The 15,184-nt window shown below is 40.2% G+C and overlaps 1 protein-coding gene across 1 annotated transcript; it reads right to left on the bottom strand.

Annotated features, from left to right (window-relative positions):
* Nucleotides 1-6,925: 6,925 nt before the first annotated feature.
* On the bottom strand, nt 6,926-15,183 carry LOC105931475 (mpv17-like protein). Its single transcript, XM_012870153.3, has 4 exons — nt 14,547-15,183; nt 10,047-10,117; nt 8,694-8,723; nt 6,926-7,582 (listed from the first exon to the last, which is right to left on the bottom strand). Exons 1-4 carry the CDS (start codon nt 14,848-14,850, stop codon nt 7,352-7,354), a joined length of 636 nt encoding a protein of 211 aa, XP_012725607.2. The 5' UTR covers nt 14,851-15,183; the 3' UTR covers nt 6,926-7,351.
* Nucleotide 15,184: the final 1 nt, after the last annotated feature.

Below are 15,184 nucleotides of genomic sequence, written 5' to 3'. Positions count from 1 at the left end.
CAGTGCGGGCAGGGGATGTGGGGACCCGGGAGAGACGAACTAACGCTAGGATGATGGCGAAAGGTGATAAAAATAAAACAACTGGCTGACACGCAGTCACAGTGAAACACATTTGGGTTATTGGACAAAGTGCTTAGCAGATAAGGTTCACATGCAGGTCTGATCTTTTGCTTACGTTTCTCGGTAAACAGACAATATTAAAAAATAAATAAAAAATAAAAAAGAGAGAGAATGCCCCCCAAAAAAACATGGAGTCCAGTTAAACATTTCTGATGTGACCATTCCCCCTTTAGGGGAGGGGTGTCAAACTCATTTTTGTATTGGGCCACTTTGGTATCATGGAGTCATTAAAAGGGCCGGTTGATACTTTTGATTTCATAATTTCATTCCAGTTCACATAAAAGTGCAAAACATTTCACAGTGACGTAATATGAGCACCCTTAGGCGCAATTTAAACAGCTGATCTTCAAAAAAAAAGTTGATATTGGGGCGAGTTACACTTTAAACTCTCATCATTCTGCATCGCTATTTCTCTTTGGACATTTCTGGGTTGTTTTAAGGTGTTGTGGAAAAGCTGACATCTAGTGGCAGAATGATGTTACTACACAATTAAAAACATTCGCCACAAGACACAGTTTTTATCCACTTTAAAAGGATATATGCCTCTACTTTATGACATTATATGCTTTTTTGGCTCTTGAGGGCCGTATAAATTGCCTTGACGGGCCAGATTCGGCCCCCGGACCTTGAGTTTGACACATGTGCTCTAGGGCATGTTTTTCCAAAGCTCTTCAAAAAAACAACTTTAGTGAGCTTAAAAAATATTAGTATGTGCAAGTTGCAAACATTAAGTCTGCACAACTCTTTAAACTTAATCATTTTGAGTAGACTTAACTTCATAGTGACAGTAAGCTCTTTTTCAGGAATCAGCCTTTAGAGGAAGAATCCAGTCTGGGTCCCAAGTTACTTTTCATATTTCCTTACGTTTCCATATTGTTGACCATACAAGTCGGCATTTTTAACTTTACAAGGCCTATTTCTCAAGACACCGGGACTCTTAATCTGTGTGGCGCATTTCAAACAACCAGCAGACCACAGTGTTCAACTTCTTAGGAAGCACTCTATAATTTTGCATACAAATCCCATTAATCGTAACATGAACTTCGCTCATGGTTTTATGTGGTATAAAACGGATATAAACAACAAGTTGATGCGAATTGGGTTCTACTCACTTGAAGGTTTTAGATAAACCGAACGTTGCATTTTACAGTGCATGACACTGTTGATTCATGATAATTAATCTAAAGAATGTGTCTTGTTATCACAACAGACAGGAAGATAGTTTTTCGTGAACAGACCGTATTCAACGACTTGCTGCGTTTGGTACAGTGGTGCATAGAAGGTAAGGCAAGGCAAATTTATTTATATAGCACAATTCAGTACAGAGACAATGCAAAGTGCTTTACATGATTATAATATAGGAATAAAAGTAAGTAGGGATAGAATGTAGAAACAAAAAAGAACATTAAAAACAGTAAAACAGTTTAACTGGAACATTCAAAGGCAATTTTAAACAAATGTGTTTTTAATCTTGATTTAAAGGAACTCAGGCTTTCAGCACTTTTACAATTTTCTGGAAGTTTGTTCCAGATAAGCGGAGCATAGGAACTAAATGATGCTTCTCCTTGTTTAGTTCTGGTTCTAGGTATGCAGAGTAGACTGGAGCCAGAAGACCTTAGTGGTCTGGAGGGTTGATACACTGATAACAAGTCTGTGATGTATTTAGGTGCTAAACCGTTCAGGGATTTATAGACTAACAGAAGTATTTTAAAGTCTATTCTCTGAGATACAGGGAGCCAGTGTAAGGACTTTAGAACTGGGGTGATGTGCTCTACTTTCTTAGTCTTAGTGAGGACGCGGGCAGCAGCGTTCTGGATCAGCTGCAGCTGTCTGATCCACTTTTTAGGAAGACCTGTGAAAACACCGTTGCAGTAATCAATTCTACTAAAAATAAACGCATGGATTAGTTTTTCCAGATCCTTCTGAGTCATTAGTCCTTTAATCCTGGAAATGTTCCTCAGGTGATAGAAGCTGTGGATGTCTGCTTAATCCAACTAGTTTTTGGCCTGTCCTGTTTGTACTGAGGTGTGAAGTTTACCACTCCTCCCCAGGGCATCATGACACATCAGAAGCATAGCGCCGTATTGTCCTGTTAGTAACCTTGGACTTGAACTCTTCTCTGACCTGAGATGTTTGCGCGCCAGAAATTGCTGGCATGTTGTGTCTCGTGTTGCTGTTGAGTCCGGGAAGTGCTGCTCTCCTGTCCAGGTGGAGTGTTTTAGCGGGTCTGTGCGTATCAGTTGCCCTTTCCTCTGTACTGGGCTTTGAAGTTAAATTGCCAACTTGTTGATTGCAACAGTTCTGTTTTCAGGCAGTGAAGCGGTTGTAGCTCCAGAGGACACTGTGCTACTTACAGGTGTTTATCTGTTCCTCTGTTGTTTGGCTTAGCTCACTCAGCGTTGCTTTGAGGACGGGGGCCTTAATCGTTTATTTGTGTATCAAAGATGAGCTTAACTTTGTATTATTTTCATTTGATCAAGCATTGTTTCAACTTTTCTTTTGGATTCTGTGATTCGTTTAGAGCTATTTGGGTTAATGTCAGAGGTTTTACTCAGTTACATTTACTTGAGTAACATTTTGAGCAAAATGCACTTTTAGTAGTTTTACTGCACTGTACTTTTTACTTTTTCTCAAGTATCGCTACTCTTACTTGAGTAGCGTTTCTGGCTACTCTACCTACTGTGAGTAGCTTCACGAATAAAGAACATACTTGTTTTAACCAAAAATGCATCAGCGAGACCAAAACCTACAGTTCATGTTAAAGTGAGACCTCATATTTGTACAACAGCTTTAATATTTAATGTTATTTTCTATCTACTGAGCTCATTGAGCTTTTGGAGGTCAAATGAACCCACAGTAAACAATAGATTTTGTCATTGAAAGTACTTTGCACTGTTCTAACATACTATAAATACATTAACTGCTGTAAGTATGCTTTCAAGTTCAATGTTGAAAAAATTATTAAGAAATTTGTCTTTTGTCTTTAAAGTACCAGAATTTGCACGTAACCTTATGTTTCTGTCTGTCCGATTACATCCTTTTTAAATATTAAACAATCAATTATAATTAGTTACTCAGTACTTGAGTAGCATTCTTAATGAATACTTTTTTACTTACTTGAGTAATTTCTAGGCTGAAATGTGATAAAACACTCTATATGTTGGCCTCATTAGAAAGGATCTTGAAAGAGATGGTGACCCAGGCAAGTCACAGGATGCTTGGTGGATCCTTAACGCCTCCAGTGGTGTGTTGTCACAATAATAACCTCTTCCATTCCATGTGGACAAAGCATTCTGGATGAGATCTGTCTACATAAGACTTGGTGTATTTTCTCAGAACTTGGATTAGTTTCTGAAACTTTCCCTGGAAAATTCAGAACCTTTTTTTTTAGGTCTGTTTAGGTTCCCAAAAGCTTTCCCACAACTTAATGGTTAATTTGCTGGAGTTTAGAGATTACGTTCTGGTTTTTTACCCGAACTTAGCAGGCAGTTCTTAGAACTTTCTCGTAACTTGCATTTTGGTCACCTTTCCCACAACATACTGGTTACTCTTCAGTACTTTCCACAAATCTCGCTGGTTATTTATTGGTTTTCCAGTCATTCTAAGCAGACTTTAACAAAACCTACTTGTTACTTTGCTGGAACTTTTCCAGAACTTAGTGGTAGCTTGTACTGTAATCTTCAGGGCATTTTAAGAAATTTTCTAAAAAGCACTTAAAAATATCATGCAGTATCCAGAAAGTAATCACTAAGCACCAGGAAAGTTTTGGTAAAGGTGAGAAAAGTGGTCCATTCCTGTAACCCTTGTTGCTTTTTTTCCCAGTTGTCGTGGAAATAATTAAAGACTATTATGTGCCTCAGTCTGGCTATGGTCTTAATACATTTCATTCACGTTGCGATCTGCTTAGTTCTAAACTTGGTCGATCTGATATCTCTATATAAACCCGATGAAAATCACAAGTCAAAACAAAGTTTATTTTTATTCACTCCTCGCCCTTTTTAATTAGTGCAACTAATGCAAGACAAGCTCATATATTGTAACTATTTAATAGCACCAGTCTGTTTTCACTAAAGTCCATAAAATAAAATAAAAAGTCAGAGATTTCTGTGCAAACCAAATCTTAAATTAGCTGCTAAAATGACCCAGCAGATATTAACAAAGGGAATATTCAATGCTATGACATCTCATTTCCAGTGTAGCAAAAAAAAAAAAAAATACAAATACTCACTGAAGAAAATATCAAAAGCACAATATACCAATATTACACGGATAATAAATTCATACCTCCAAGGATGCAATTAAAACATAAATAGGACCGTAGCGTTTGTATTGCTTCCTCCACACTCCAAATCATACACCTTTCAAAGCAATACAACCATATCAACTTAATTTAGTTGTGAGAGACACAAGAAATGTTACAATAACATAGTAATGGTGCTGATGTCTTCTCTGCACTTATAAAAACCAGAGATGCAAATGTTTCTGTAATGCAAGCAGGAATAGGAACGGAAATCAAATGTTTGTCGTAGCATAACTTAAAATCAGGATCTAAAGTTGTGTCTCTTTAAAAACAATGCAGGTGAGACCTCCTCATACGCGTAACATTTGAAGGTCGACAGAAAGCATTAGAACGGCTGCGTTGGAGAGTTAAAACGGCAGAAATGCAAAGAAAGCAAAAGAAACGATGATGCGCTCATGTGACGTGGAGGAACGAGTGCGCAGCATTTTTTGAAATTCAAGTAAACTTCTTCAAACGGGTGGAAAAGAATCACAAATCGCCTTTCACATAAGTAGCAGATTTAAAATTTCAATATTTTTCTTCTGCCGGTAAGAGCCTAAAGAAATACTGTTTTCTATTAAAGGGGCCGTGACAAATTTCCTTTTCCTGAGGTTTTGGGGGTATAATATGATCTGCTGTGCACTGATAAAGCGGTGTGAATGTTATAAAAGTGAATACCAAAGGGTTGCTTTGCTCCAAAAGAAAGTACCTGCTAATACAACCCCGTATAAAACATGACAAATCAACAGAGCTCAGTGATTCTCTGCTTTTCTCCGCACACATATTAGGGACATGGCACGCTTTGACACCATGACTGTGCTTCACTGGTTCATCCCTACGTTCCTTCCAGCAATCTTTAAACTGTGTTGAAAAAAATGCCGTTGGTGCTTTTTTTAGGTGCAGAATTTCAACCCCTGCGATTCCAGTCTATGCTGCGCGTGCAGCAAGGATAAACAGAACCCGAATAAATTAACTCGTTAAAGAAGGTCTGCGTGTTTTGGGCGACCCGGGAGAGGCACACTGGGGGACGCCTGTCCTGCTCCGATGTAGCATCCGAGGGCGGGTCCAGATGAGACGGGACGCCGTGGCGTGGAAGATTAATGTGTGGGTGTGGCCAGAGGGAGTGAGCGCGATGCCCCCTATTCATTTATTAAAAAGACATTAACAGGATGTAATCGCATTCACGTGCATCTTTTTCTATCTGCTTTTGTCAAAGGTCAGCAAAACTGCATTTACATTTCTGTTTTTTGATCCTGCTACGTTGGTTTTATTCAATCAATTCTTTTTATCTTTAAATGAAAGCCAAAAAAAGAAGGACAATCTGCTGCATCACCTTTTGCTTAAAAAAAAAACTTTGTTCCAGCTTTTTTCCTTCAGTCAGATGTTATTAAATAATTAAAAAAAAAGTATTTTCAGTTCAGGATCTGGACTTCTCTACTAATCAACGTAATAAAAAGGTAAAACACTCTTCCCTACCCATCATATCCCCTCTGCGTATGCTGTGCTTGCAGCTAAAGAGAGAACTGCAACTCGCTGGAAAAGACGGGGGCCGTGAATTGCTCCGTCTGCTGGACGTGCTGGGTGTGCACTGCAAAAAGAGAACTAAAAATAAGTAAAATTTTCTTGAAATGAATGTATTTGCCCTTGATTTTAGCAGGTAAATAAGATTATTTGCCAATGGAATGAGTATTTTTACCCCTAAAATAAGATAATTAGAAATACTGCACTTGAAATAAGGTGATGGAGATGACTTGTTTCTATTTTAAGTGCAAAAATCTTATTCCATTGGCAAATAGTCCTATTTATCTGCTCAAATCAAGGAAAAATACTTTAATTTCAAGAAAAAAAATCTTATTTTTAGGTCTATTTTTACAGTGTGTCGGCTTCTCCGTGTCTTAGATCTGGCGAGGAAAGCGATTACGACGGATGGGAAGAGATCGCGCTGATTGACGACATCCACCGTTAAAACAGGAGCTGGGGGTCCAAGTAATGCTGACAAATGTGTGAGGCAGTTTTCTGAGCTGATTAAAAACAACACTTCTGTTTAAAAAAAAAAACACAGACTGGATGAGCTCCCCCCTGCAGTACGCAATGCCATCTAGCAGCTGAACGAGTTTGGGGGAATTTCTCTGCAGAAAAGGTGGACGGAGAAAGTCCACGGTGGGAAGCTGTAATTCTTCATCAGCCGGCGGTTTCGGTGCCATAAGCTGTGAGAGGGAAAGGCGACTCCGTAATGCGGTAAAACCGGCCACAGCCCAACCTCTTCTTGGAATGTGTCGCTGCTCCGAAATGCAGGAACCAGAAGATACTGGCGAGGGAAATTAGGCTGATGTGACTAATGGTAATAAACTTCACAACCGGTCCGGTTTTAGCAAACGGAAACTGAAAGAAGTGAAGCCGGTAGAGACTGGCTCTTATCTAAATGTTGACGTTTGCTTTAAGGTTTAAAAGTTCTGATCAAATTAACCGAACCCCACCGGCTCCACACAGTGGCAGTGATGCTTCGTTGGACATTACAGTTTTCGTCCCGACGCCTGAGGGAAACCGAAGACGTGCTCGCGAATGTTTTCAACATTTGTTCAGCTGAGCAAAGCGCTCGCCTGGTTGAGTTAAAGCAGAACAATAATGGATGCCAACCTGATGAAATAAAAAAAAAATTTAAAAAGTGTTATGAGGATAAGTAAGATGTGAACTTGTCTCTGACCTGGTATGTTTTACCACTTTTGCAGTTTGAAGACATTCAACGAGCTGGTGGAGGTTTGCAGCATCAGTGAGGACTCAGCACATGAGTCTGGCAGTAATTGTTTGTTTTTTTTGCTTCTTTTTGCAAAACCAGGCCATGAGACGTGAGAGGACAGCTCTGAGCGTCTGTCCCCTGGACCCAGCGTGCGTCTTTTTCAGACCAGTTTCTAACCCTCTGTCCTCTTCCCTGCAGAACGGCTGCCAGTTCTGCTATTTCCCGTTCCTGGATGCTGCCGCTTGCTCTACCTGGAGCTTCGGCTCCGCTTTCTCTTTGGCTTGTTCGGCCGCGTCGTCTTTGGGTGGGAACATCCACGCCAGAGCGGCTCCGGCTGTGCCGTCGCCAGTCTGACGCGAGAAGCAGAGGAAGGTGGCCCAGACGAAGGCGCAGCAGCCGGTGAAGGTGGTCCGCACGTACAGGGGCACCAAGGCGAAGTTCAGAAACTAGCAGAAACAGACAGACGCCTCTTATGAGATGAACAACACAGCTGCATGGACGTGTATGTGCAGGAGCTGAGAGGTAAGTAAGCACCACTGAATTTCTCTACATTTGTACTTTAATCTGTGTATCTAAAACAAAATAATGAATAAATGTTCTACATAATATTATAACAGTAATAATGAATATTTTAACTCACTTTATCAACAGCTAGAATAACTATTGCTGCTTATATTACACCAACTACATCCTGATTTAATTTCATATAAATAGCATTAAATAATATGCAAGCCCATATCTGGGCACATTTTCACTTTGATAACTGATCCTGACTTTATTTTAGCTTCTATATCTATAGGATAGTTACGTTAATATTATTTTGGGACTCTCTATATTTTTGAACTGGTCTACAATGTATACAGCTTTGCACTATAAGTCCAGCTAACTTGTTTTTTTAGAAATATTGTTATAAGGTAACGTTTGGGAACAGTTTATTCTGAGACTCTGTTTCCAGTTGGTGTTAATCTGCTTGTAGGGTAATCTGATAAGGAGCAGGCAGAGTTAAATACATGTGTGAAAGCGTCCAGGACGCTTTCAGGTCCAAACGCTCATGACCACATTTAGACATGATCCAGAGGATTTATGCAACGCTTACGGTTAAATAAAAAATAAAAAAAGGAACATTTCTTATGTCGATATGTAGAAGAATGGTGGTTGACTGCGATGATGGAAGAGAAGGAGAATAGTGAGAAAAATTCAGGCTATTGTTCCTGTGGAACTAAATCTATAAGTTGTTTTTTAGTTGTTTTTTTTAGAAATGTCAGTACACCTGATTCTTCCAATGCTGACAGTTGATTTAAGAAAGGTTACATGTTCGTTTATATATAGAAGAGGTAACTAGGTACAGTTACAAGGACACATTGTTCTCCTAGATATGTAGACCGATGTTAACCACCTTCTTGCTAGCTGGAATCAACAACATGTTAATTGCAAATGTAAGCTTAACATGAATTTTTCCATTCTGAACCTTGGAGTTCAAGGTTTTGTTTTGTTTCTTACCCACACACACACACACACACAAATACAAAGTCGCTCACACAGGATGTTAATAATTACCTGCATGAAGGGCCAGAACATCAGCCCGGTCTGTAAGGAGAAGATCAGACGCCAGTTTACTTCCAAACAATGAAACAGAGTCACTTCAACACACCTGCAGGGATCGTTCAGCGCGCATCAATATGCCTGTAAGCGTACAGCAGGAGAACGCCCTGCATTTTTGGAAACAAGTGCATGCAGGCAGCTTCCTGGTGTTTTAATGTCCCCACTGGCAAAAAAAACAACCCGTTCCCCTGCGTTCCTCCGGTTACTAATTACAAAGTCTAGACATTTCTGGACCAGCAGCTCCAGATCTCCTGACTGCCGTTTCAATACGTTCCTGAAATCTGAAAGCGAAAGCGTTTGTATGCAAAGGATTGCCCTGTTGCTTTAAAACAGCTTTACTGAAACAAGCTTTTAAAAAAGGAACCCAATGCTGTTTGCACAGGTAAAGGTAAATTTATCTACCAGTTAGTGAATGTTAATTTCCCTCCGACCCTTACATCTCTGGCATACTGATAAGTGTCGCCCTCTCCAAAAGCCATGAAAATACAATGAAAAAACATAACTAGAAATTAGTGAGGTTTTCTTGAAATTGGTGTTTTTTTTCCTTGATTTGAGCAGATAAATAAGATTATCTGCCAATGCAATGAGTATTTTTACCCCTAAAATCAGATAATTAGATAAACTACACTTGAAATGAGATGATGGAGATGACTTGTTCCTATTGTAAGTGTAAAACTCTTATTCCATTAGCAAATAATCTTATTTACCTGCTCAAATCAAGGAATAATACACAAAATTAAAGAAAAAATGTCTTGTTTTTATCTGTATTTTTGCAGTGTACCCACCGCCTTCAAGGGAAGTGGATCCAAAAGCGCTTTAAAGCTTCATTTTTACGCAAAAACAAAGTAGAAATGAACTGCGCAGCTGCAACATTTCCCTGGGATCCTGTAGAAAACATCAGCAGAGGTCCAGCTGTAGAAAAGCGGGTGATGTTTGGTTAACCTGATCCTGTGGAAAGCCAGCGTGCTGAACAGCGACTCTTTTGACGCGTGCAGAAGCTGTGGAATGGAAAGCAAACCGTGCGGCTGTACCGGCCTTTTACCTCCGCTCCAATCACTTCTTCATGTCAGGGGTCCAGAACAACGATGGAGGAAACAGGCTTTAAGGTGGAGGAAGGCGACGTCCTAACAGACGCCACCACCCACAAACCTGAGCAGCAGTCTGCTTTTCCCCTAAGCTAATGAGGGGAAATATTACCCTTCTTCTCTGATAGTCGGAAGTGAACCGAGTACGTTTACATCAGCCATAATTTTCAGCCTGTCTAGGGACAAAAATGATACAAATTCACACCTTTCAGCTCTGACCCACCTTATACGTGTTCAGGAACTTTTCCCTCCAGTCCTCCAAGATGTCTTCTTTGCCCTCCAGAAAGCTGACACCTGGTTGGAGCAGAAGAACAGATAAATCATTGGAACCACTGCTAAAGACAATAACTCACGTCATCGAACAAATCCTAAACAGAAGTATCGATATATTCCTGTAGAATATATTAACGACAGCATGTTTCACGATTTTCCTCAAACTGGCAGGTTTTATATGACAGGCGTTGATGTTTTGACTCCGCAGCTTGAAGAACCGTAACTCGTTCAAGCAAAGAACTTCCCTACCAAGCACGCAGCAGATATCCACATCCATTTATTTTCTTTCTAATAGTGACGCTTCAAATGAGGCAACAGAAAACAAGCTATCGATGCGGCTACAGGTTTAGATGCACTTTGAGGCATCAAAGTCAAATTCAGAGATTTTAATGGTTCGTGTCGGCGCTTCCTCGTCACACAACTAACGACTTAGGCCACGTTCACACTGCAGGTCTTAATGCTCAATTCCGATTTTTTTGTGTAATTTTTTTGCGTGGTCGTTCACATTTCCAAATATATGCGACTTGTATGTGATCTCCTGTGTGAACTGAAAGCGTTCAAGCTTTCCCTCCATTGACTGCTCTTCTCATCGTAGTTGTTTTTCTTCCCGCTTTCTGCATAGCAGGACGCAGAATAGTGACGTTTGTTGAGTATCGGTGACGTACAGGTCGGATAAATGCGACAGACACAGGTCACATTTGAAAAGATCAGATACGTATCGAATTCAGGACCATATATCCAAGTGGCCTGGGTCTCATTTGAAAAAACCCAATCTGTGTTGTTCAGACTGTCATAAAAAGATCAGATCCAGGTCGCATATGGGCAAAAAAATCGGAATTGGGTCACTTCAGACTGCAGTGTGAACGTAGCCTTAGATCGCTTCCAATAAGGAGAACATAATTACGCATTCAGCCACAAACGTGTGCAACATTTTGTCAACATGTATGTTTTCATTTGCAGGACTCTGAGGAGAGTGTAGGGCTAGACGATAGATCGATTTAATCGATTAATTTCGATTCACAATTTATTAAGATGTCATTTTTGGACAATCTGGATTTTATTTTGCCAACAGACTTATTGAGCTTCCATTAAGAGAATAGCAGCAATGATGAATAGATGTTTAGGGAAATATATTGTCAAAACATTGTAAAGCGGAAACTTTCCCCCACCCATAATACAAGACACTTTAATGAATTCCTTTTTAGTTTTGTTTCAGTTAGTTTGAAGTTACACAAGTGAAGTGAAGCCTGTTCTTGGCTCACTGTGTCACACCAGTAGCAGCAAACATTTAATTATATTTTTATCGTTTACTACGGCAGGGACGCCGTCTTGTTTTACAAGCCTGTTTCACAGCTTGCATTTAGTTGCACCTCTGATTCAGGTCAACTCCCGGACAAAATGCTTGAAATAAAAGCAAGTTTTTAAAATAATTTATTTTTGTGAAATGAAAAGAAAAATAAATCAATTCATCTGATTTGATCTAATGAAATCAGAGATTTTATTTTTGAGCCGTATTGCCCAGCCCTAGGTGATTCCCTGCCTCGCCAGTTCAAACGGTCCCGGGTGTGATGGGTCAGAGGAGTTTTTTTTCCCCCCTCAGCTCTTCTCTTTGTCCCTGAAACATGCAGCTCCTAGATGGGGGTTACTGGAACAACTTTGTTTCCTGTAGCGCTCCAGAATGTTTTTTTTACAGAATTGTAATGCCAGATTTAGTGTTCAAAAACTAAGCCAGACTAATACAGAAGGGCAAAGCACAGCCTTGTTGGGAGGCTGAATAGCACAGCACCAACTGGACCAGGAAGTAGAGCTCCAAGTTGTCACTTTAGTGCCGTGTTGCCAGCTGTGCCACCAATGTCCTGTATACAGACACGACTCCTGGACAGATTAAGTTTAAGGAAAAGAAGTTAAGCAGGGTTGTGTGCAGTCGTTGGTGCGAAGGGAGAAGATTAGGGGGGGCGAATACACGCCCCTGAGGAGCACCTGTGCACATTGTCCAGGTTCTGGCTGCAGAGCATCCCCTGTCTCTCTAGGTGTTGTCTGTCTTTCAGAGGGTTCTTGGTCAGGTGGCAGGCAGAGACAGGAACAGCAAGCTTAGAGAGTTTATCATTGAGGAGATCAGGGATGACGATATTTAAAGCACCGCTGTAGTGTAAAGAGGATCTGTACGTATCTACCTGGCAGCTCAAGATGTTGCGAGAAGATGATGCGGCCCCGAGGTAATAGTTTCATCCCCCGACCTTCCGCTGAAGGCATTGGTCCAATGGTCTTATTTAGGTCAGCCAACACTAGTCTCCTAAAGGATTTAATGATTACAGATGTTGCAAAAAACAGGCCTGTAGTCATTTAGTTTGCTGAGCGTGATTTTCATGGAGACACAGAATAGCTACAATGATCTTCTGAAGATCTTGGTCAAGACAGCTGGTCAGAACAAGTGGACGAAACTGAAACACGGTCTGGGGTTTATTAAATGTAATAAACGTTATTATTAGCGCGTTCCGTTTCTCGAAATATTATCGAAATCGTGCGTTAGCCAACCTGGTAAGGACACAGATGTCCTCGAACAAACTTACAAGAAAAGATAGGACTTATATTATTCCTCCCCCAAGAGGGAAACTGAATAGTCACAGCAGCAAGACAAAGCAAAAGGTGTACGTCTAGAAATATAATTTAAAGAAAACTTGATAAAAAAGCAAGCAGTGCAAGCAAACTAATAAAGTAGAAAGGCATGTCTAAAATAAAAAGTCACTATAAAAATGAAGAGTATATACAAAGAAATAACGAGATACAAATCAGGTGAAACACATATGGGCGGTAAGTAACAGTTTCTGTAAATTCCTCAATGTCCCCCCCACTAAGGAGAGGCTATCAGGTCTTGGTCTTGTCCCTTTTAGACACATTCTTGAACCATCAGCATCTCTTGTTAAAAGAATTAAGCTGGGGACACATACGATGATTTTTTTGTTTGTTTGTTTTGACAGATTTTTATCCAAGATTCCCAGTTGAGAGAAGTCTGGATCAGTTTGCAAAAGTTAGGAGAGGTGGCAAGTTAAAAAAAAAAAAAAAAAACTTTGTGACGGGGGTTAAGGGTAGTAGTCTACAAGTGTGTAAGGGGAGCAAACTAGACCTTAGTCACATTCAGTACAATATGTTTGAATATTCAGAACCGAATATATATATATATATATATATATATATATATATAGATAGATAGATAGATAGATAGATAGATAGATAGCTAGATAGAGAGAGAGAGAGACTGTCGCGTGTATCAATATTTCTACATTTAAAAAGTTTTAATGTTAAAGTTTTTGGCCTTTTACGCATGGTTTGTAAACTCTGTTATTCATGTCAACTCTGTTCACATCACTGTCAACTCTGTTTCACCACGTTTTGTTTTAAAAAAAAAAAAAAAAAAATGTATTATTGTTGACAAATTAACCAGAGGCTGTGTCATAACTAACATTCTCACTACATGAAATTTCAAAGCATTTAATTCATTTTTGGAGCTATATTTAGAGAAAATGCAAACTGTTTTGGTAACTTTCCAATTAAATGTGTCAACGTTTTTACTCCTGAAAAAAAAAAGAGTCTTTATCTTAGAAAACTTAAAGTTGAATTAGTGGATGTAAAGACAAAAGTTCTCTTAGGAAAGACATGGTTTTAAAATGTATTACATTTGAGAACTATAAATATTTACCCTAAATTTGTCTGCAACAGAGTTGACAGATTTTACTGTTACTACAATGATTTTCAGATTAAATATTTTAAATCTTAATTACATGTTTAAGCTTGGCAAATGCTGAAAGTATTACATTTTAAGTATTCTCTATGGGAATAAAAAAGGTTTTACTAAAAAAAAAAAATTTAAAAAATCATATTTTATCTAAACTTGAAATGTACCCGCAATTCTGAAATGGGCCTTATATATATATATATATATATATATATATATATATATATATATATATATATATATATATATATATTAATTACACAGTTGGTACCAAATTGGACTGAACTGGAAGAGAAACCAGAGGATGAAAAAGAAGAAGACACCATGATGTTTCATCTGGACCAGCTCTAGCAACCAACAACAATGGGCAATAGAAGCAAGAAATTAATAATAATTATATTACAGTCACATGAGGAAAAAAGCAAGGGATAAATCATGAGAAAGCCTCCTCAGATGTCTCTAAAACAAATAACGAAGGGTTCATTGGGTTCTCCGATCTTCCGCGCAAAAACAAAGCTGGTTGTAAACAGATCTCAGATTTACTTTTAATTCAAGATCAGCGCTGTCAATCACAGCCGAGATTGTCTTCCCTGACCTCAAACTATTCTTATCCGGACGTGCCGGGGCCCAGGAGAGGAGCACGCCGTGTCCTGTGTGTCAGGTTAACCATTAACAGCGCAGGACCCTTCCCGGAGGGGCGGTGGTGCGTTCACTGACCCGTGTAGAAGACGCTGGTGGCCAGCGGCGCCGCCGTCGTCTGGTCCAGGAACAGCTTCCTCATCACCATCCCGGCGGAGTTGCCCGGGAACCTGCGCTCCAGCAGGCGCATCCAGAAGAAATTGAAGTTGCCGTGGAAAGTGAAGGCGACCACCGCGACGTTGCGCGTCTGCCTCCAGTCCATTCGGTCCCTGGCGGAGAACCACTGGTGGACCAGGTCCCCGCCGGCGAACAGGCAGCCGTACAGCGTGACATTGGTGACCCACGGGAAGCGGCGGACGTGCCTCAGAAACGCCTGCAGCATGATTCGGTCTGCGCTGGCGGCGGGTTGCCCAACATGAAGGGGAGTGAAAGGCGTCGTTGTTCGGGCTGGAAGTCAGCTAAAAACGGGACGTTAAACCGTCGTTCTCCCTTCTCTCCTTCTCCCTGGAGGACTTAGCATCAGTAAAGAAAAAAAAAACGTACGCAGCCGTACGCTTCCGCTTTAAGGTTTAACAAATCACTATAATAATCAAAAAATAGCGAACATCTCCCACAGTAATGTCACACAGTACAGGTTCCCTGCTTGTCAAACTCCTTCTAGTGCTCAGAAGAACGGGAGCCACCGCCTGCCTTCCACCGGCTCCAGTTGGCTCCCT

Source organism: Fundulus heteroclitus, chromosome 5 (assembly GCF_011125445.2).
Source record: "Fundulus heteroclitus isolate FHET01 chromosome 5, MU-UCD_Fhet_4.1, whole genome shotgun sequence".
Classification (NCBI taxonomy): Eukaryota; Metazoa; Chordata; class Actinopteri; order Cyprinodontiformes; family Fundulidae; genus Fundulus; species Fundulus heteroclitus.
The sequence above is the reverse complement of the archived record's forward strand: the minus strand, read 5'-3'. Positions and strand labels throughout refer to the sequence as shown.